This window comes from Giraffa tippelskirchi, chromosome 5, assembly GCF_054371585.1.
Source record: "Giraffa tippelskirchi isolate mGirTip1 chromosome 5, T2T-mGirTip1v1.2.pri, whole genome shotgun sequence".
Lineage (NCBI taxonomy): Eukaryota > Metazoa > Chordata > Mammalia > Artiodactyla > Giraffidae > Giraffa > Giraffa tippelskirchi.
The window spans coordinates 92,928,297-92,948,361 of NC_137279.1; the positions used below are offsets into that span (position 1 = coordinate 92,928,297).

The following is a 20,065-nucleotide window of genomic DNA, read 5'->3' on the forward strand; positions in this document are numbered from 1 at the left end:
GGTTTAATTTATGTTACTTAACTATGGTCTCATCTGTGAAATGGGAATATTAATGGTACTTACTCTTTGGCTTGTTAGAAAAATTAAGTGATAGTGTGCCAAAGTACTTATACATTGAATACGTAGTAAGCATTATTAAGTTTAATTATTAGTGAATGGATTAGGCCGTAGGGGTTTTAAGATGTAGACTCTGGGATGTGGGAGGGGCTTGGGGGCAGGAGGGCAGCTGGGCCCCCAGCCCTTCACCAGCCCGTGGAGACTCAGCCCTCCCTGTGTTGCAGGAGCTGGCCCAGGAGGAGCTCTTTGTGGCTGTGGAGATGCTCTCAGCCGTGGTCCTGATCAACCGGGCTCTGGAGGCCAAGGATGCTAGCGGCTTCTGGAGCAGTCTGGTGAGCCCCGCCACAGGCCTGGCCGAGGTGGACAGGGAGAACGCTCAGCGGTAAGAAAGGTGTAGCCGCATACTGAGGGAGGGGATGGGTGATGGAGAGAGTGTAGCCAAGACTCCAAGTTCTTGTGCTCGGAGGCTAGCCTTCTGCATGATGTCCTGTTCCTGGGCCCAGGCCCACTCTCTGGGTCTATTTGCAGTTCCCTGACCTATGTTTCTTCTAGGAGTGGTTGGGTTCACAGTCATTCCCCTTCTCTCCATTTATTTAATCTTTCATCACTAATGTTTGAGTACCCACTCATGTGCCAGATACTAATCTAGGTGCTGGGGACAATAGTGAACAAAACACAGTTCTTGCTGTCATCTGACTTTGTGCTAGCAGAGGAAGAGAAGCAAAAAACAAATACGTTAAATGATTAGAAGAGCTATGGTTATAAATGGGCTTCCCTGGTGGCTCAGTCGGTAAAGAATCCTCCTGTAACTGGGGAGACCTGGGTTTGGTCCCTGGGTTGGGAAGATCCCCTGGAGGAGGGCATGGCAACCCACTCCAATATTTTTGCCTGGAGAATCCCATGGACAGAGAAGCCTGGTGGGCTGCAGTTCACGGGGTCACAAAGAGTCGGACAACTGAGCGACTAAGCACAGCACACATGGTGATAAATAAAACAGGGCAGAGAGGATAAAAGATGTGGACCTGGTAAGGGTGGTTTGTGTCTGCTACATGGTATGGTTATAGAAGGCCTCTTTGGTAAGAGTGTCATTTTGAGAGAGACCTAAATGGCATAAGTGATTGCCATGAGCTATCTGTAGCACAGGCTCTGAAAAAGAAGTGTCTTTGGTGTGTTCAGAGAACACTGGGAGACCACGAGGTGGAGTGGAAGGAGGGGAGGAGAATAATGGGAGGTGAAGTCTCAGAGACCTGACCATGTAGGCCTCTGGCTTTTACTCCAGGTGAGGAGGAAGCCAAGGAAGGGATCTGAGTGAGGAGGGAGGTAATGCGATCTACTTTTAACAGGATCACTCTGGCTACTGTGCCAAGAATCTCGACTATAGGTTAGAAGGGAAAAAGCAAGGAGATCTGTTAAATGTCTATTGGAGTAATCCAGGCAAGAGATGATGGAGGCTTGGCCTAGGGCCATGGCAGTGGAAATGGTGAAAAGGAGCCATATATTGGATGTATTCTGAAAGCTGAACTGACAGGATTTGGTTATGTGGTGGATATGGAGTGTGAGAGAGAGTCGGGTGTGACTCCAAGATTTTTGGCCTGAGAAGTTGGAGTGAATATTTACTGAGATGGAGAAGACTGTGGAAGATGCAGACCAAGTGGGGGAATCAGGAGTTCAGATGTGAACTGCTCAGCTTCAGGTGAGTGTTGGACATTCATATGGAGATGCTGAGCAGGCAGCTGGCATTTATGAATGGGTTGTAGGTGTACTTTGGGGAGTTATTAGCATATGGTGCTTCAAGCCATGAGATTAGGTGAGATCATTTAGAATGTGAGCATGTGCTTAGAGGTGAAGGAGGAACTAGCAGAAGAGACTCAGAAAGGACAACCTGTGAGGTAAGATGAGAACCAGGAGAATGTGATATCCTGGAGGTCAAGCTAGGAAAGTCCAGAAGTTTCCCCTGACCTTTGGCTGGTGATGCACACACTCCCACCTCATCCTCACTCACCTGGCTGCCAGGTACTTTGATGCTCTGGTGAAGCTGCGACAGATACATGGAGTGGATGGGGCCTTCCTGAGCTGGAATGACCTACAGGCTGCAGTGAGCCAGGTCAACGCCCAGGTCCAGGAAGAGACTGATCGTGAGTGGAGTCCAGGACAGGGGGATGATGGCCCAACTTGGACAGCCCCATCCCTTAGCCATAAGTCTGGACCCTCCGCCCACCTCAATCTCCGTTTCCCAGAGGTCCTTGCGGTCAGCCTCATCAACGAGGCTCTGGACCAGGACAACCCTGAGAAGACCCTCTCCTCCCTTCTGCTTCCTGCTGCCAGCCTGGATGATATCAGCCTTCCCATTGCCCCTCGGTACCATCTCCTCCTAGTGGCAGCCAAAAAGCGGAAGGCCCAGGTGAGGTTTGGGCTGGCTGGGTTGGTCACCAGCACAGGAAGAATATCCCCTGTGGGGAGAACTGTGCCCAGTATGCACCCTGGGAAAGCCAGTTTGATGGACATGGTCCCTTCTAGGGGTGGGAGGCAGGGGGGTTCTGATCTGGCCTTGGGAAAGAAGGGCAGAGCTCCGGTTGACAGCACAGAGTGACTGGTGGGCACCTTGTGTGTGGGAAGAGCACAGGTCTGGGGGGCTGAGAACCCAGGCTGCATTCCCTGCTCTGACGCTCAGTGACCATGCGACTTACAGCAAATCCCTAACGTCCCTGAGCTCTCCTTATACATCTGTAAAATACTACATGCCCTGGTCCTACCTTCCTACTGGAATGGGGGTAAAAAACCAAGTCAGCTGATGAACGTGGCAGGGTTTTGAGCCTGTAATGCCCAGAGTAGTTGGCAGCATAGAGAGTGGCTGAGGGCTACTAGTCCTGAGCCAGACTAGCTGAGTTTGGATCCTGGCATCTGACCCTGCACATGTTACTTACCCTCTCTGGGCCTCAGTTTCCTCACCTACAAGCTTGTGATAATAATAAGCTTACCTCAGAGATACAGGGTTTAAGTGAGATAATATGACAGGGACACCAGCTAATGTTGATCGAGTTCTCACCCTGTGCCAAATATTGTCTTATGTGCTTTACAAATGTTAGTTCATAAGTGCTTTAGAACACTGCCTGGAACACCAGTGCTCAATAAAATGTTAGTTCAGAAAGTTCATCTATGAATGAGGAGAGTGGGGAGGGAGTAGAGTCTGGGGTTGGGTTGGGTAAATCTAGGGAGGGAACAAGCCTGACAGCGAGGCGGGCACAGGCTCCCTTGCCCTGTGCGGCAGAGGAGCATGGGGAGGAATGGGAAGGGGAAGGTGGAGATCCGGGTCAGGATTGGCCTGAGAAGCTGTATGTTGAGGCATAAGGGAACGGGGAGGAGGAGTGGGAAGAGCCTATCACCCTCCAATGTGGGCTCTCCCTGGACATGGCTGAGGCACAAGGGCAGGAAAGGGAACTATTGAGAGCATGGTTGATGCTGAAGGATTAAGAGGCTCCTGGGGTGCTATGGCCCAGCCGAGTTGACGCATGGCCTGAAAGCAGGGTGGGAAAGAACCCTGTGAGCCTGGCAGCAATCCAAGGGAGCCACAAGGCTGTGCCCATGCAGGGTGGGCAGAGGGGCACGGAGACTGCTTATCCCTGTGGCTCCCCAAATCAGCCTGCAGTTTGGCTCCCCTGGGCACCTGGGCTTGGGAACCTGGGGAGACCAGCCTGAGCTCTCATCATATCCCATTGTTCTCAATTTATCAGGTGACAAGGGATCCCGAAGCTGTGCTGTGGCTGGAAGAGATCCGCCAGGAAGTGGTTAGAGCCAACCAGGATACAGATGCAGCTCAGAGAAGTAAAGGGGCCAGGGTGGAGGTGGGGGGCAATACTGGAGGGGAGAGGGTTTTGGGGGAGGCAAGGAGATGTGGGCTCAGTGGGAGCCCAGACAGTCAGGTAGCCTCCTCAGTCACCTCCTTCTCCATTTCAACTGATTTGGGGAGGCAGGCCAGAAAGAGAACAGGAAGGCTGCTGCTTTGACCATAGGATGGATTTCCTAGCAGTCAGCTGGGCAGGAAATCCTCTGGAGTCGAGAGCCCCTGGTCCACCCACTGCCTCCTTCTATGCCTTCCTGTGTGCACTTTCCTCCTGCAATGTGAGCATGTGAAACAGGTGGGGACCAAAAATCCATCCCATTTTCTACTGGTAGCTTGAGTTTGGGTTTCAACAATTAGCTCTGGTTAGAGAATGTTTAGTCTTTCAGTTGGCAAAGAGGGGTTGGCTTTGAGGAAAAGTAAAGGCCAAGTCAGCACAAACAGACACTGGCGTTCTTATGTGGGATGCTGATGATGTTAGTTCTCAGTGTCTGGAATCCATCTGTATGTCTGTGAGTGACTGAAAGGCAAGGGCTACATCAATTCCCCCTATTTATTGGACTTTATTCCCCTCCTATGAAACTTTCCTGTGGTATCTCTGACCATGTCTTGCCCCAGAACTTCTGTACAAGCCTTCCTTTTACCAAGCCCTAGTCCAGACCTGCCTTCCCTGGTGGCTCAGTGGTAAAAAATCTGCCTGTCAATACAGGGGACACAGGTTTGATCCCTGGGTCAGGGAAATCCCCTGGAGGAGGAAATGGCAACCCACTCTAGTATTCTTACCTAGGAAATTCCATAGACAGAGGAACCTGATAAGCTACAGTCCATGGTGTTGCAAAGGAGTCAGACACGACTTAGTGACTAAACAACAGCCAAGCCCCACACTGCCTTCTTCCAGGAAGCCTTCCTTGATTGCTACCTTTCCCTTCAAGCACAGCTGCATCCTGCTTCTTTTCATCTGTCCATCCTGGGATGTCCTTGTCCCTTCCATCACACAGTGTGATTTTGAGTCCTCCTTCTGTGGATTCCTTCACAATAGACAGGACAGAGCCTGTGGGAGGGGCTCAAGGAAAAATTGACCACTTCTCTCTATACCCCCGTTAGTGGCTCTTGGTGTGGCTGCCATCAATCAAGCCATCAAGGAGGGCAAAGCGGCCCAGACAGAACGGGTATTAAGGAACCCTTCCGTGGGCCTCCGAGGAGTGGTTCCCAACTGTGCTGATGGCTACCAGCGGCTCCTGAAAGATGCCATGGCAAAGAAGCAGCGCCCAGGTAGTGGCCTCACCTTGCTTCTCCCCTTCTTGGCCGGCCCCAGCCACCTCTCACCTCCTCTGAGCCTTCATTGCTTATTTGGCTTCTGCTTAGGAGATACAGCACTCTGGGTTCAACATGACATGAAGGATGGTACTGCCTACTACTTTCACCTGCAGACCTTCCAGGGGACCTGGGAGAAACCCCCTGGCTGCCGCCTCAACACCTCCCACCTAACTCGGGAGGAGATCCAGGTTGGTGGGGCCCCTGTGAGAGAGGGGGCTCGTGGATGAGAGGTTTCCTGTGGGAGAGGCTCCCACCCACCAGGACACCACAGGCCCTCTCTTCTTCTACTTCTGCAGTCAGCTGTCACCAAGGTCACCACTGCCCATGACCGCCAGCAGCTCTGGAAGGCCAACGTGGGCTTCATCATCCGGCTCCAGGCCCGCCTCCGCGGCTTCCTGGTTCGGCAGAAGTTTGCTAAACATTCCCACTTTCTGAGGACCTGGCTTCCAGCAGTCGTCAAGATCCAGGTAGCAGACTCTGGCCTTCTGAAGTGTCAGAGCTGGACTTCCCTGAGGTTCAGAGTTTCCTCCTGCTTCCTCTTTGCTGAGTGGAGTTGGGAGGTCTTTTGGCCTCTGTACAGTAGTAGTTTAAGGGCATGGATGCTGGAGCCCAGACTACTTGGGTTTGAATCCCCTCTCTACCATGTTAACTAATTACTTACTCTCTCCCAGTTTCCTCATCTGAAAACTAGTCATCTGAAGTTGTAGCACTCCTCTTCTAGGGTGTTATGAGGTGATATCTAAAGTATATTTAAACACTACCTGGCAGATAGGCAAGAACGTGGGCAAATGCTAGTTAGTGTTGTTATCATCATCACCACCCAGAGGGTATGAGAGCTGCTTTTTAGCTTCCCCACAGAGAGAGTGGAACAAGATTTAGCATGACATCAGGGTTTAGACACCAGGAGGACTAGAAAGGAGTAGTGAAGAGGTGGTAGTGGTGATTGTTAAACAGAAAAGGGATGGAATCCCTTAGGGAAAGAACTTTTACCTTTCTCTGCAGCTAGTCCTTTCCATTTTTATTCTTCCAACCTTTGGGTGGTCCAGTGTGGCCTCTGAGACCGACACATTAGTCACTCAGGCATGAGGCCTTGGGCATGAGGCACTTTCCAAGCCAGGAACAGTGGGAGCTGAGCAAACAGAGGCCTCCTCAGGCAGATGTGACCTGGAGGGTCTCATGGAAAGGTGGGCAGTGTAAAGAGACTTTATTTAATGAACACCTCCAAATGCCCAGTATTTGCAAAGGATACCACTTGGCATTGAGCAAGGGTGAGAGATGATGTGTGAGATACAGATGTGTGCTCACATCTCTTCCTTTGCAGAAACTGGAATACAGTGGGTGTTAGATGTTGTGGTAGTGGGGACACAAAAATAATAGCAGAGAACTCCGAGGGAGCCAGAGGCACAGAAACAGGCAAATGCCCTCAATGATGATATAGGATATGTGGTCACTGAGAGTGCAGGTTTTAGATCCTGAGGCTGCAGTTTGCATCTTGGTCCTATTACTTCTAGGTACCTTACTGAAGCCCTTGCCAGCACTCGGTTTCCTTATTCATGATGACGGTACTTGCCTCATGCTGGTTGTGAGGGTAAAGCAGGAAAATTACATGTAGCACTTAGTGTGGGGATATCCTCTATTGGTGAAAGCTGTTATGAGATGTTAAATTTTGGGGCATTAATCCCAGAACTCAGAACCTTAGCCATCAGCATTTAGTGTCTGAATCAATCCTCCTGAATGCAGCCTGGAATTTCACACCAGCTAAGGAGCAGAGAAGCCACACCAACAGTGGGAGAGGGGACAGAGTCAGAAGGTGAGTTTGCTACCCATCCTAGAGCTGACTCTGGCCTGGGTCTGGGAGGCAGAGAAGGGAGAGGGGGCCGGAACCCCCAGCCACCTGCTCTCCAGCTAGGGAGAGTGAGAGTCAGAAATGAAGCAGCTTGGGTCTCCTGAGAGCTCTAACCTGGGCCGGGACTCCAGTCAGGGTCCTGAATTCTCACCAATCCAGACTGGGAGGCCTTCTCTCTTGAAGGAGAAGCCATGTGGGGATGAGTGGGTGGTAAGAGCAGAGAGGAGACCCCCTCCGCCTTTCCCTATAACAACTAACAGTATGTCAGGCAGTACCTGGAGTGGGAGGGGAAGGAGTGCTGAGAAAGGACATAGACTTGGGGCTCCTTGGCCTCTAGGCTCCAAAATGGACAGCTGGTACCATGGGACCAAGCTGCCTGTTTTACATCCTTTCCCAACAGAAGGACGGTGTAAGTCCTAGGGGGGAAGCCTGACCAGGAGAGTTGGCTTTAGGAAAGGCTGGGAGAGCAGTTGGCTGAAAGGGGATGCTCTTTTTAAAAATGTTTTGGCTGTGCCACACGGCATCTGGATTCTTTGTTCCTCGACCAGAGATCGAACACGTACCCCCTGCACTGGAAGCACAGAGTCTTAACCACTGGACCACCAGGGAAGTCCCTGAAAGGGAATGCGCTTAACACACTAAACCATGACATCATCAGCGGCAGAGTGTCCTCCAGGGTCTGAGTGCCCAGGAGAAGTTTAATGTGTGCCCTAAAAGACAGGTATCAGTAGGTAGAGATAGAGCTGGGGTGAGGGCATAGATAGACAAAGGTTTGGGGCAGCAGATCGTAAGCCATGTTTAGAAGAAAGTGAAATGTCTGAGGTGGCTAGACTTCTAAAGGAAGTAGGGACCAATAGACAGTCAGATAGGAGTGTGGGGTCAGATGGTTGAGATTTTCTGGAAACTTTGGGGCTGTGAGAAGCATGGTCCAAGTAGTGTTTTAGGAAAATTCACACAAGCTTGGGGTGAAAGGGAAAAGGCCCACAGGAAGGATGCCAAAACAGAAGGGAGTCATGAGATTTGTGTCTTAGAGACCAAAGTGGGGGTGATTATTGAGGAGAGGGTCATTGAGACACCTTTGCAGCAGACTAGTCAGCGAGGACGGAGAAGGCAATGGCACCCCACTCCAGTACTCTTGCCTGGAAAATCCCATGGACGGAGGAGCCTGGTAGGCTACAGTCCATGGGGTCGCTAAGAGTCAGACGACTGAGCGACTTCACTTTCACTTTTCCCTTTCATGCACTGGAGAAGGAAATGGCAGCCCACTCCAGTATTCTTGCCTGGAGAATCCCAGGGACGGCGGAGCCTGGTGGGCTGCCGTCTATGGGGTCGCACAGAGTCGGACACGACTGAAGCTACTTAGCAGCAGCAGCAGCAGCAGCAGTCAGCGAGGAAAGGCCATCAGCCTGACAGCTGAATTACTGGAGAAGGTAATGGCAACCCACTCCAGTATTCTTGCCTGGAGAATCCTATGGACAGAGGAGTCTGATAGGCTACAGTCCACGGGGTTGCAAAGAGTCAGACACGACTGAGCGACTTCACTTTCACTTTCACTTTGGAGGGAAGATTTGCTTAGAGCTGAGGTTCAGAGCTAAGTGGTAGAGTTGTAAAGAGAAGTGTGAGTTATGAGAACACGAATGACCTTCTGCCCAGATGGCCGTTGGCAGGGATGGTGGGCACACAGCTCTGTGTCTGCACACACTTTCCAGCCATGCCACCATGTATGTTTCCAGACTGAATTGTGTGATAGTGTGTGGGTAGTTTTTTTTTTTTTTTAATATGTATTTGGCTGCATTGGATCTTAATTGCAGCACGCAGGATCTTCGCTGTGTCATGCAGGTTCTTTCACTGCGGATCACAGACTCTCTAGTTATAGCACGAAGGCTTAGTTGCTCCATGGCATGTGAGATGTTAGTTCCCTGACCAGGGAACAAACCCACATTCCCTGCATTGCAAGGCAAATTCTTAACTACTGGACCACCAGGGAAGTCCTATGGGTAGTGTCTTTATGGGTGGATGAGTATGTTTTAGGGGATATGGTACATGCTGTGGTGAAGCTGGTAAGTGTATGCTTTACTAATATCTTTTAAGCTTGTGTCTTAACACTTGTTTCTGTGAGGAGGTGTTGGTTATGAATGTATGTTTGATTGCATAGTGCATGCGTCAGAATTTGTGTGCGCGTGTACGTGTTTGCTGGGTCCAGGGAGTGTGGCAGAGGGCTTGAGTGGCTACATGCAGATGTTTAGTCTTCCCCATGAAGTTGGCAGTTCTTTGAGGACAGAGCCAAAGTTGCCTCTCCACTCTCCTTTCCTGCCTCCCCACCACCCTTTGCTGGAGAGTCCTGAACGAGGCTTTTCCCACAAGCTTTTCAGGGCAATTGGGACCAGCTGGGATCATCTTTTTCCCCCTTCTGATCGGCAGGCTCATTGGCGTGGTTACAGACAGCGGAAGATTTACCTGGAACGGTTGCAGTATTTAAAAGAGAACACAAATGCTGTAATCAAGGTAGCTCCCATGATTTGGGTGGGTTCCTGGCTCTCTTAAAGGACCCTCTGAAAATCATTTGTAGTCTTCTCACCTCCCATGACCTCTGGAGAAGGCTGAATTGGCCTGGGTCTAAGGGTGGGCCCTGAGCCTGGAGCTCTGAGTCAGTCTGTCTCTGCCCGCAGATCCAGGCTTGGGCCCGGATGTGGGCAGCTCGGAGGCGATACCGGAAGCGTCTGGGCTACTTCCAGAAGAATGTGAGTGTCATTCTGCTCCCCTTGTCACCATACCCCACTTTTATCCATGAGACCAGGGCAGGGGCCACTACAGTCCTTTTTCCATCTGCATTCATGACAGGTTAACTCCATTGTGAAGATTCAGGCATTTTTCCGAGCCAGGAAAGCCCGGGATGACTACAGGATGTTAGGTAAAGTGCCTGGTTTCCCTCCTCTGTCTATGCAAGTGACTGTCCTTGTGAGCTTCCTGGCTTTCAACAGTGAACGAGGCGGAAAGCCATACCACTCTACAAACTGGGGCCTTGGAGAAGTGGTCTGACCTTCCTGAGCCTTTCTCTCACCAACAGCTAACACCTACAACCTTGAGCGTGAACCGTAGGACCCAAAGTGGTCTGAGGAGCGAGGAGATGTGCTCCTGCTTTGCCAATCCCCCAGTTTGGTGGGAGTGATAGGAGTCCCCTGAGAGTCAGGCAAGTCTAGGTATCCCCCCTGGAGCCACACAGCAGGTTAGGGGAAGGTACTAGTTGTCTGTGCAGGAATGTGGAACAGGGCTGGTGACAAAAGCCTCCCGCCCCACCCCAGCAGCAGATAGCCTCATCACAGGAAAAGTCCCTCAAACCAGCTACTGTCTACCAGGCTTTGATTTTCTTCCTCTTACTATGACACAAGTCAAAAAAGCAAAAAAAGAGAGAGAAGGGGAAAGGGAAGGAAAAAGGAAAGGAAAGGTCTCTTCTCCCTACAGTTCCAGCCTTCCCCCACTTTGCCCTCTTCCCTGACCCATGACTCTTCCCCGTTAGTGGCCCAACCCACAGAAAGGCAGACCTGGAGTCCTTTCTGCAGTCCTGGGGAACTTGAACGGGTTCCATCTTCCTGCCCCATGGTTCCCAATAGTTGAACATCCCCCTAAAGTCTTACAGAGGTCCTTCAGGGCCCTCTTGATTCCTGTGTTAAAGCCCAGAATCCTAGCCTTGGAAGTCTGCCTCCTTTTGGTGAAGTGGACTAGTGGTCCATCTCCAGGTTGGCCTCCAGCCCTGGGTTTCCTGAAGAGGTTGGCCCCTTTCCTTCCCGGGCCTGAGACTACGCTTCTGGGCTTCAGGGTTGAGTACACTGTTCAGGAATCGTCTCCTTCACCTCCTCAGTCCCTCTTCCCACCCTGTCCTGTGGCAGGGGTGCCTCTGCCCCTCTCTAACCACAGAAACTCAGCCCATTTGCTTCTGGGCAACTAGCTGCTTTTCCTTCCTTGCCTCTCCCCAGCTTGGCCATTTCTGTTTTCTCTCTTGCTCTTGCGTTAACACCAGTGCCCTGGGCATCCTTTATCTTGTTTTTCTTCTTTAGTTTATAGTTTTTCTGGAAGAACTTGTTTTTTCCCCCAGTCTGTCTCCCAACTTCATTAGTCCCACTCCAGGTAGGGAGCTGCCACTTACTAGCCATGTGGCCCTAGGCAAGTTACTGAACTTCTTTATTGCCTCCACTTTCTCACTTATAAAATGGAGATAAGGATCAGGTCGAGTTGTTGTGAGGATCAAATGAGTTAAGTGCTGTATCTCGTTGAATCCAACATGCCATCAGTTGTCTTTGGTTCCACCACTCTTCACTCCTCAAAGATCTGTCCTCCATGCAGTAGCCAGGTTAGTTTATTAAACCTTGTGATCTTATCACTCTTCTTCTTAAAACATGTCAGGATGCCTCACTGCCCTGGGGATAAAGTCCAGCCTCCTAAGTGCAGCTTCCGAAACTCTCTGACCCAGCCTCTCCTGCACCTCTGGCCTCACTGACCCCCGCCCTGTCCCTCACTACCTGCACCCTCCACTCAATGCTCCAGACATGGCCTTTGGTGGCACGCTTTTACTTTCCCAAAGGTCCCCGTGTTTGCCCCTCTCATAACACTAAACCACACTGTAGTGAGTTGTTTAATTGTCTGCTTCCTTTACTGAACAGCCTTTAAGGACCAGGCCTAGTTTTGTTCATCTTCCATATCTGACCCTTTTATTTCTTATTAGCTGTGTAGCCTAGGGCAAGTTACTTACTCTCTCTGTGCCTGAGTGATCTCATCAGTAAGTTACAGTGTATAAAGTATGTAAAGCACTTAGAGCAGTTTCTGTTCCATAGTGAAAACTATATGACTTCAATTCAGTCCAGTTCAGTCGCTCAGTCATGTCCAACTCTTTGCAACTCCCATGGACTGCAGCACGCCAGGGCTCCCAGTCCATTACCAACTCCCAGAGTTTACTCAAACTCATGTCCATTGAGTTGGTGATGCCATCCAACCATCTCATCCTCTGTCGTCCCCTTCTCCTCCTGCCTTCAGTCTTTCCCAGCATCAGGGTCTTTTCCAATGAGTCTGTTCTTTTCATCAAGGAGCCAAAGTATTGGAGGTTCAGCTTCAGCATCAGTCCTTCCAGTAAATATTCAGGATATTTGTTGTTATTCCCTGTAGCTTAGCCCCGAGACTCTTCTTTGCTCAAATGCTCATTCCAAAAGAGATTCAAGGAGAATCCATCTAGCTCTGATTTCCCTATATTATAAAACCCATTGTTGTATGAGGGTCAGGCAGGGCTGCGTGGAGGCTGATAGGTAGAAGTGAACTCAGGATGAAGGATCAGTAAGTCGACCTGGCACGAGTGGGGAATGAATCAGAATAGGGGGCCCCTAGGGGATCATCAGCGGCTGCTAGGGCTCTGACTTTGGGGTGGGATGGCACTGAGATAGGCCCAGGTTGAGGGGGAACCCAGGCAGAGGAAGGCAACTTTTGTGTCATCCCTGGTTATAAGACAAGGAGTTCAGAGACAGGACTGGCTGGGAGGTTGCCTACTGCCCTCCAGCTGCAGGCAGAACTATTAGAAAAGAACTGGAGTTGGGTACCTGCTAGCTTCAAGCAGCACGGACACTGAGGGTGGGGTTACTGGGGAAGAGGACGGCAAGGAAGTGTCTGGTGAGGACATGTCTGATCCTGGCACCTCTTCTCTTCCTGCCAGTCAACACACCCCATCCTCCGCTCAGTGTGGTATGCAGATTTGCCCACCTCTTGAATCAAAGCCAGGAGGACTTCTTGGCTGAGGCAGAGCTGTTGAAGCTCCAGGAAGAGGTGGTCAGGAAGATCCGGTCCAATCAGCAGCTGGAACAGGACCTCAATCTCATGGATATTAAGATTGGCCTGCTGGTGAAGAATCGAATCACCCTGCAGGTGAGGGGCCCACCTGAAATCTAGCTAGTGGCCTCTGGAGAGGTGATGCTGGCCATTCTCTGGTTGCTAATCAGATATTTTCTGAACGTCTAGATTTTATTATCTGGCTCAGATCCTTGTTCCAGTGGTCTTCTGCCCTTCTAGTCATTTGTTGGGGGCACATGATATAATGAAAAGAGCACTGAACATAAAATTGTAATGCCTGGCTCTGCTGACTCCTAGTGATGGGACTGGAGGCTGGTTGTTTAACCTCTCGGTCTGTTTCCTCATTAGTAAAGTGGGAATAATGAGAGTGCTCACCAGGGCAAATGTAAAAATAGATATGAAAGCTCCTTAACCTATCAGTTGCCATACATATATGCTGTGATGAGGTAGAAGTGATGCAGCAATATCTCCACCTCAACTCTGTACAGCAGGCTAATGAGAAGTAAGAGCAGAAATGAATAGACCTGGCGCCTCAGTCCCACAACCCAGTTCTGTTTGGAGACTCACCTGGTGAGAGCAGAGGTGCCAGGTGGAGTCTCAGGACAGTAGGAGGCCCTTCCTCATCCTAGAACTGTTTATCTCCCCTGGCTCATGCCTTGAGTACCTTGAACAGCAGAAAGCCCAGGCTCTTCAAAGCACTGACTCTAGACCATATGTTCTGTGCTCTGTGCTGGCCTGGATGGGTTGTATCACCTGCTCCCCCGCCCCGGCAGGAAGTGGTCTCCCACTGCAAGAAGCTGACCAAGAAGAATAAGGAACAGCTGTCGGATATGATGGTTCTGGACAAGCAGAAGGGATTAAAGTCGCTGAGCAAAGAGAAACGGCAGAAGCTAGAAGCTTACCAACACCTCTTCTACCTGCTCCAGGTGAGCAGAGGGCTTTGGGAGGAGACATTTCTATTCTCTCCTGAGGGCCTGGGACCTGAGGCCTTCATGTCTAAGTCCTCACCTGCATATCAGGAGTCCTTTCCTGCCATCCTAATATCCTGTACCTGGGGAAAGAGACTGCCTTCTTTCATTTGTCTGGAATTTTCCTAGTACCCTTGAGAAAATGTGGCAGTGTTCTCTATTCCTAGTTCCAGTCAGCAAAGCCTTTCTTTATCTGATCACTAGTCCTTGAGGTACATTATCAGCCATTCCTATCTCCCCATTGCTTTCAGACTCAACCCATCTACCTGGCCAAGCTGATCTTTCAGATGCCTCAGAACAAAACCACCAAATTCATGGAGTCAGTGATTTTCAGTCTGTACAACTATGCCTCCAACAGCCGAGAGGCCTATCTCCTGCTCCAGCTGTTCAAGGCAGCACTCCAGGAGGAAATCAAGTAGGTTTTCCAGAAGCAAAAAGAATGGGAAGAGAAGGGGTTAAGAGATGCCACTGTTGGCTCCTTCACAAGGTGACAATTTATTGAGGTTTGAAGGTAGAAATGGACCCAGAAGACCTCTTTTCTCTGCCTCCCAGGGAGGCAAGGCATCTCTTGGGACAGCCCGGGGGGAGGACATGTGCTGGCACGTTAACATCACAGCTGAGATAGAGGTAACAGGACTGTCCTTAAGAGGAGGGATGCCAACACAGGCTTTAAAGAAAATCTCAAAAGGAAAAGCACCTCTTCTATACCAAGGCAGGAGACCAGCTTCAATGACCTCTTAATCCACAGGTCAAAGGTGGAGCAGCCCCAGGATATGGTGACAGGCAACCCGACTGTGGTGAGGCTGGTGGTGAGATTCTATCGTAATGGGCGGGGGCAGAGTGCCCTGCGGGAGATCCTGGGCAAGGTGATCCAGGACGTGCTGGAGGACAAGATGCTCAGCATCCACACAGACCCTGTCCACCTCTACAAGAGCTGGATCAACCAGACTGAGGCCCAGACAGGGCAGCGCAGGTGAACAGATGGGCAGAGGGAGAGCTCTCTTTGATCAGCTTGGTTTTGGGCCTCACTGGGGAAGCTTGAGTGTGCTTTGAAGGTGGCAAATAAATGAGCTTGCTGATTTATGTAAATATGACATCAGCCCTATAGGATGAAATAAGGTAGCCTTTTAGACCCCCTCTGGTAATTAACATGGAACTGATGTAAATAACACCGGACCTGGTGCGCTTAACATAGAGTGAACCCAGATGAATATGCAAATGTGTATAATTGCTGTGTCAGTGCTTGCAAATGATTTGTCAGATATACTGAGAGTTGGGATAGGACTCCTTATTGATAGGCATATAGCTGAATATTCAGATTTATAGATGAATAGCCAAATGAGATAGTGGAAGAAATAAATTGGCCTTCTAGATTGGAGGCAATAACTGAGGTGCATAGGTACAAGGGAGAGGGAGCCACAGAGGACAGTAGGCAGTGCTAGTGGCTTCTCTGGATGGCACACAGGCATATAGGTGGGGGTACTGCAAGGCCCTGGCCCAGCCTTCACCATCCCCACAACTACCAGAGACATGCAGGGCAGCCCTGGTCTCATCTGATACCCCTTGGGATCTTTCCACAGACCCCAGCCTCTCCATCTCCTCCTACACTCTTCCACCTCCCTATAGGTGTTTCATCTCTTCTTCCACCCACATCACTCTAGTCCTCTCTGAGCCCTTTCTCTTATTCTGGCCTAAACCCTGGGCTGCCCTCAGCGTGTATGTATGAGATCTTGTTGTGAGATGAGTTTAAGGGGTGGGGCCTCAGGGAGGGGAAGCCTTGGGAGGGGTTTCTAGCTGATAGCTTGTCTCTCTCTGCCCACAGCCACCTCCCCTATGATGTCACCCCAGAGCAGGCCTTGAGCCACCCTGAGGTCCAAAGACGACTGGACATCTCCCTCCGCAACCTCCTCGCCGTAACTGATAAGTTTCTTGCAGCCATCATCTCATCTGTGGACCAAATTCCGTATGTGTAGCAGCCTAGGCATGGATCTCCGGAGGGCTCAGGCATGGTGGGGAGAGCAGAGCAGTCCTGAAGGGTGGCAGGCAGAAAGGGAAACTGGGCTGGGGTTGCTCGAGGGCTTCCAGGAGGTGGGTGGAGAAGGCTCGAAGCCCATGCTAGAGACTTGTGCTGGATTATAGCACACATGGATCTATTGGGCAGTCAAGACATCCCTGGGCCAGAGAAAGGAACCTCAAGTGATTATGAGGACATGTGATTGTCTGAATGTAAGTGGTGGAAAATATAAAATTGTTCAGTCTGTAAAGTCAAAAATAAGAAAACTTCACATCAGTAAAGCACTTTATAAAAGTCCTTTCCTTTCTTAAAATTTAGTCAATAATTATTTTGTGAAAAGCAAATGATTGAAAATGTTGACAAGGTGGGTCTCCTCTAGATCTTCACTCAGCCAACCAGCCTTTTTGATACTCAGTGGTGCCCAAGGCAAAGTGGGGATGAGGGAGAGGGGAGCCCACAGAGCTCATGTCCCTGCTCCCCAGACCTGGAAGACTGGATTAAGGATTTACAATTAGGATTCAGAAAAGATTGTCCTAGGACTGATGAAGGAAAGCACACAGTGAGCTGTAAACTTCTCTCCCTGATACCCCAGGAGGAGGCAATAGCTTTTTAAAGTATTTAATAAAATTTGTAGGTGGCACATCCATAATAAGGTCCCAGGGATCGAACCCAGGTCTCCCACCTTGCAGGCAGATTCTTTACCATCTGAGCCACCAGGGAAGCCGTTTGAATTGTACTCTACCATTACTTTCACAAAAATAATTTTACTTGATCCTCACAAAAGCCGTAGGAGATAGAGAGGGCAAAAATGAACAGTCCCATTTTCGAGACCAGAGAACAAACTTGTAAGGGGAGCACAATAGCCTGAGCTGACATCTCTGGTTAGTGGCGGAGTCAGGACCAGATGCTTCTACTCCAGTTCATTGTCCTCCTGGGCCTGCCTCTAGCCCAGACCAGGCCCTCACAGATGCTCTGTGATAACAGAGCATCCCCGGCTGTCCTGGGATGGGGTTCTGGCTGTAGGTGTCAGACACCTAATGTACAGGTTCAAGGTGCTTCTATGGGGAAGGCAGGATGGACACTGGGATCTGGGGTGTCCCCAGGGGAGACTAAAGGGGGCCAGAGAAGAGGCTCTGGGGACAGGCTGGAGGCTGCGTGAGAGCTGGCTGGGCCCTGGTCCTGGGTGCTGACACAAGGGCATGAGGGAGGGACAAGGCCCAGAGATGTTTGTAGGAAGCAGCAGGGAGCTGGCTGTGGGAAGTGGAGGGTCAGCTCTAGTGTGGCTATGCCCAGGAAAGGAGAGGCAGGCACTCAGGCCCTCACGCTGGGGTGGGGGCAGGGCCATAGTGCACCTATTGCTTGGCCCCAGGTACGGGATGCGATACGTGGCCAAGGTCCTGAAGACAACTCTGGCAGAGAAGTTCCCCAACGCCACAGAGAACGAGGTCTATAAGGCAAGTGTTGTCGCTCATCCCCACCTTGAGAGCTCTGCTTTGCCCTGATGGTGGCTGTGAACCCCTAGAATGAGACCAAAGGACCAAAAAAAAAAACCAAAAAACTGTGCTATAAAAAGCCAAGAAGGCGAATATTCTCCACCCTGTCAGTCAAGCCTGGCTCACCAACAGGGCTCAGACGGCTGATGAGAAGGCATCCAGGACAGGTGTTAACAGTAGACAACCCTGGGCTTGTCAGAGCGGGTTCTAGTCTCAGCTATGGCTAATGTTCGCCACGTGACCTTGAGCAAGTTGCTGGTCTGCTCTAGGTCTGTTTTCTATACAATGATGGGATTGACCCAGGGGGGTCCTTCCAACCAGCTAAGCTGGGAGCTGGGGCTGGGGCTGTGGAGGTGGACCGCAGGTGCTTCTACAACAGTCTCCTCTGCCCTCAGGTGGTGGGGAACCTCCTGTACTACCGCTTCCTGAACCCGGCTGTAGTGGCCCCCGACGCCTTTGACATTGTGGCCATGGCAGCAGGCGGCGCCCTGGCGGCTCCCCAGCGGCACGCCTTGGGGGCTGTGGCTCAGGTCCTGCAGCATGCTGCGGCCGGCAAGGCCTTCTCCAGGGAGAGCCAGCACCTGCGCGTCTTGAATGACTATCTGGAAGAGACGCACCTCAAGTTCAGGTCTTGGTCCCGGCTTCCTATTCCTCTCTGTTTCCTTCTTCTCCTCCTCTTCCCATCTTTTCACAAACCACTTCCTTTCACACACAACTTACTTTTTCAAATCCGTGAGGAGGGGAGGCACAGAGGCTAGTTAGTGGACTGGAGGATAGATTGTTGGAAGGACTCCCAGTGAAGAGAAAAGAGGGCTATTGAAGGAAGCTGGTTTGAGGGGGCCACTGGGAGAGGTGAGGCAGCGGAGAGGGGGCAGAGAGGCAGAGTTGGCTTGAGCAGTCACTGGCAAGGTGGGAGAAGGGCTGATGGACACAGAACATGAGGCGGGTGCCGGACCGCCCCACCCTCTCACATGCTTTTCCTCTGGAGCTAGGAGGTTCATCTGCCGAGCCTGCCAGGTGCTAGAGCCAGAGGAGCGTTTTGCGATGGATGAGTACTCGGACATGGTGGCTGTGGCCAAACCTATGGTGTACATCACCATGGGGGAGCTCGTCAACACACACAGGGTGAGGGCCTGTGCAAGCTTGGGGCAACGGGTGGGTGGGCTGGCCCTGGAAGGAAGGCCTGGCTCAAACTCTGTGTCTCCTTTACTCCCTCCATCCGGTAGCTGTTGCTGGAACACCAGGACTGGATCGCCCCTGATCACCGAGACCCCCTGCACGAGCTCCTGGAGGACCTTGGGGAGCTGCCCACTGTCCCTGACCTCATCGGTACGTGCCATCCTTGACACTGGGGTGGGCAGTGGGGCCTGCAGGAGGGACGGGTGGGCAGGTGAGCAGGGCCTTGGAACGTGCCCTCTCGAGTTTTTGTTCAGTCTGGGATGTGTGCCAGGAGGCTGGCTATGCACCCCTCTCTCCCTCTGGTCCTGAGATGGACACAGACTGATGTAGGGGACCCTGTACCATCATATAAATGTGATGTTAAATCACATGAGATAGGACAGAGGGATAATGGCCTATTTTGGGTCCCCAAATGTGTCTCTGATGAGGGTAGATTTCAGGAGCTGTGAAACCGAAGGAAGTCGGCTTCCAGAGGCAGAAGGGCAGGGCAGGTGGGGACAGATAGAAGAAAGCCAGGAGGAGCTCCCGGCCTAGAGAGGCACAGCCCCAATGACACAAGGGTTAGCTCTGTGGGTGACAGCCCTTCTGTTGGTGCTCAAGGCTTGAGGGTACAGAGTGGTACAGAGGGACAGTGTGGGAAGGCTTCTTGGAAGAGGGGCACGTGCAAGCATGTTCACCATGGCCCCATCTGTGTGTGTGCTAGTCTCTCTCCTTCCTCACCTGCCTCAGGGGAGAATGTAGCTACAGATGGGAACGTGGATCTGAGCAAGCTAGAAGTGTCCCTGACTCTCACTAACAAGTTTGAAGGACTGGAGACAGACGCTGACGACACCAACACCCAGAGCCTGCTTCTGAGGTGGGAGCACAGCCTTGGCCCCCTGGGCCTCCCCGGGGCCAGCAAGCTGGCTGCTCTGGAGTGGCCATCCCGCCTTCTTCCTGGACTCTCTTACCCTCTAGAAAGTTCTCCCCAAAGCCTAACTGGCCTTCCGCTTCCTGCAGCCTCAGCTGTTTTCCTTCTGGCAGCCTCAGCTTTTGGCTCCATTTTGTGGCTGAAGGCAAAGGACTAGTTAGGACATTGGCAGCATGGTTGTTTGCATGTTATTGTGCTGTCTACCAAATGCTTGCTTTTTTTTATTGTTTATTTATTTATCTGGCTATGCCAGGTCTTAGTTGCACCTTGCGAAATCTTCTTTGTGGCATGTGGGATCTTTAGTTGTGGCATGCGAGATCTAGTTCCCCGACCCGGGATTGAACCTGGTCCCCCTGCATTGGGAGCACAGAGTCTTAGCCACTGGACCATCAGGGAAGTCCCCCAAATGCTTTCTTACACTTCATTTAACGTAAGGGGCAAACAATGAGGTTGATGATGGTTTCCCTGCCTTCTAGTAGAGGAAAGAAACTCAAGCTAAGTGACTTGCCTAAAGTCCCACAGCCAGGAGGTGAAGGAACTCATGTTCTAATTAATCCCCTGGCCTTGTGAACCATGGTCAGGAGATGGGTGTGGAACTCTTCATCCCCAAGTCT

General features: G+C 51.2%; 1 protein-coding gene across 3 annotated transcripts in view; it reads left to right on the plus strand.

Annotated features, from left to right (window-relative positions):
• The window catches only part of IQGAP3 (IQ motif containing GTPase activating protein 3), a 40,147-nt gene that overhangs the window by 15,105 nt on the left and 4,977 nt on the right, over nt 1-20,065 (plus strand). For all 3 annotated transcript variants that reach the window (XM_081494185.1, XM_081494187.1, XM_081494186.1), the window contains exons 13-32: nt 282-439; nt 2,071-2,192; nt 2,295-2,458; nt 3,789-3,879; nt 5,000-5,167; nt 5,261-5,400; nt 5,509-5,679; nt 9,480-9,563; nt 9,728-9,799; nt 9,900-9,969; nt 12,754-12,962; nt 13,661-13,813; nt 14,107-14,270; nt 14,604-14,828; nt 15,678-15,818; nt 17,239-17,323; nt 17,758-17,990; nt 18,355-18,487; nt 18,589-18,691; nt 19,271-19,397. In XM_081494185.1, coding sequence (XP_081350311.1) covers nt 282-439; nt 2,071-2,192; nt 2,295-2,458; nt 3,789-3,879; nt 5,000-5,167; nt 5,261-5,400; nt 5,509-5,679; nt 9,480-9,563; nt 9,728-9,799; nt 9,900-9,969; nt 12,754-12,962; nt 13,661-13,813; nt 14,107-14,270; nt 14,604-14,828; nt 15,678-15,818; nt 17,239-17,323; nt 17,758-17,990; nt 18,355-18,487; nt 18,589-18,691; nt 19,271-19,397 — 2,813 coding nt within the window. The remainder of the gene's footprint in view (nt 1-281; nt 440-2,070; nt 2,193-2,294; nt 2,459-3,788; nt 3,880-4,999; nt 5,168-5,260; nt 5,401-5,508; nt 5,680-9,479; nt 9,564-9,727; nt 9,800-9,899; nt 9,970-12,753; nt 12,963-13,660; nt 13,814-14,106; nt 14,271-14,603; nt 14,829-15,677; nt 15,819-17,238; nt 17,324-17,757; nt 17,991-18,354; nt 18,488-18,588; nt 18,692-19,270; nt 19,398-20,065) is intronic.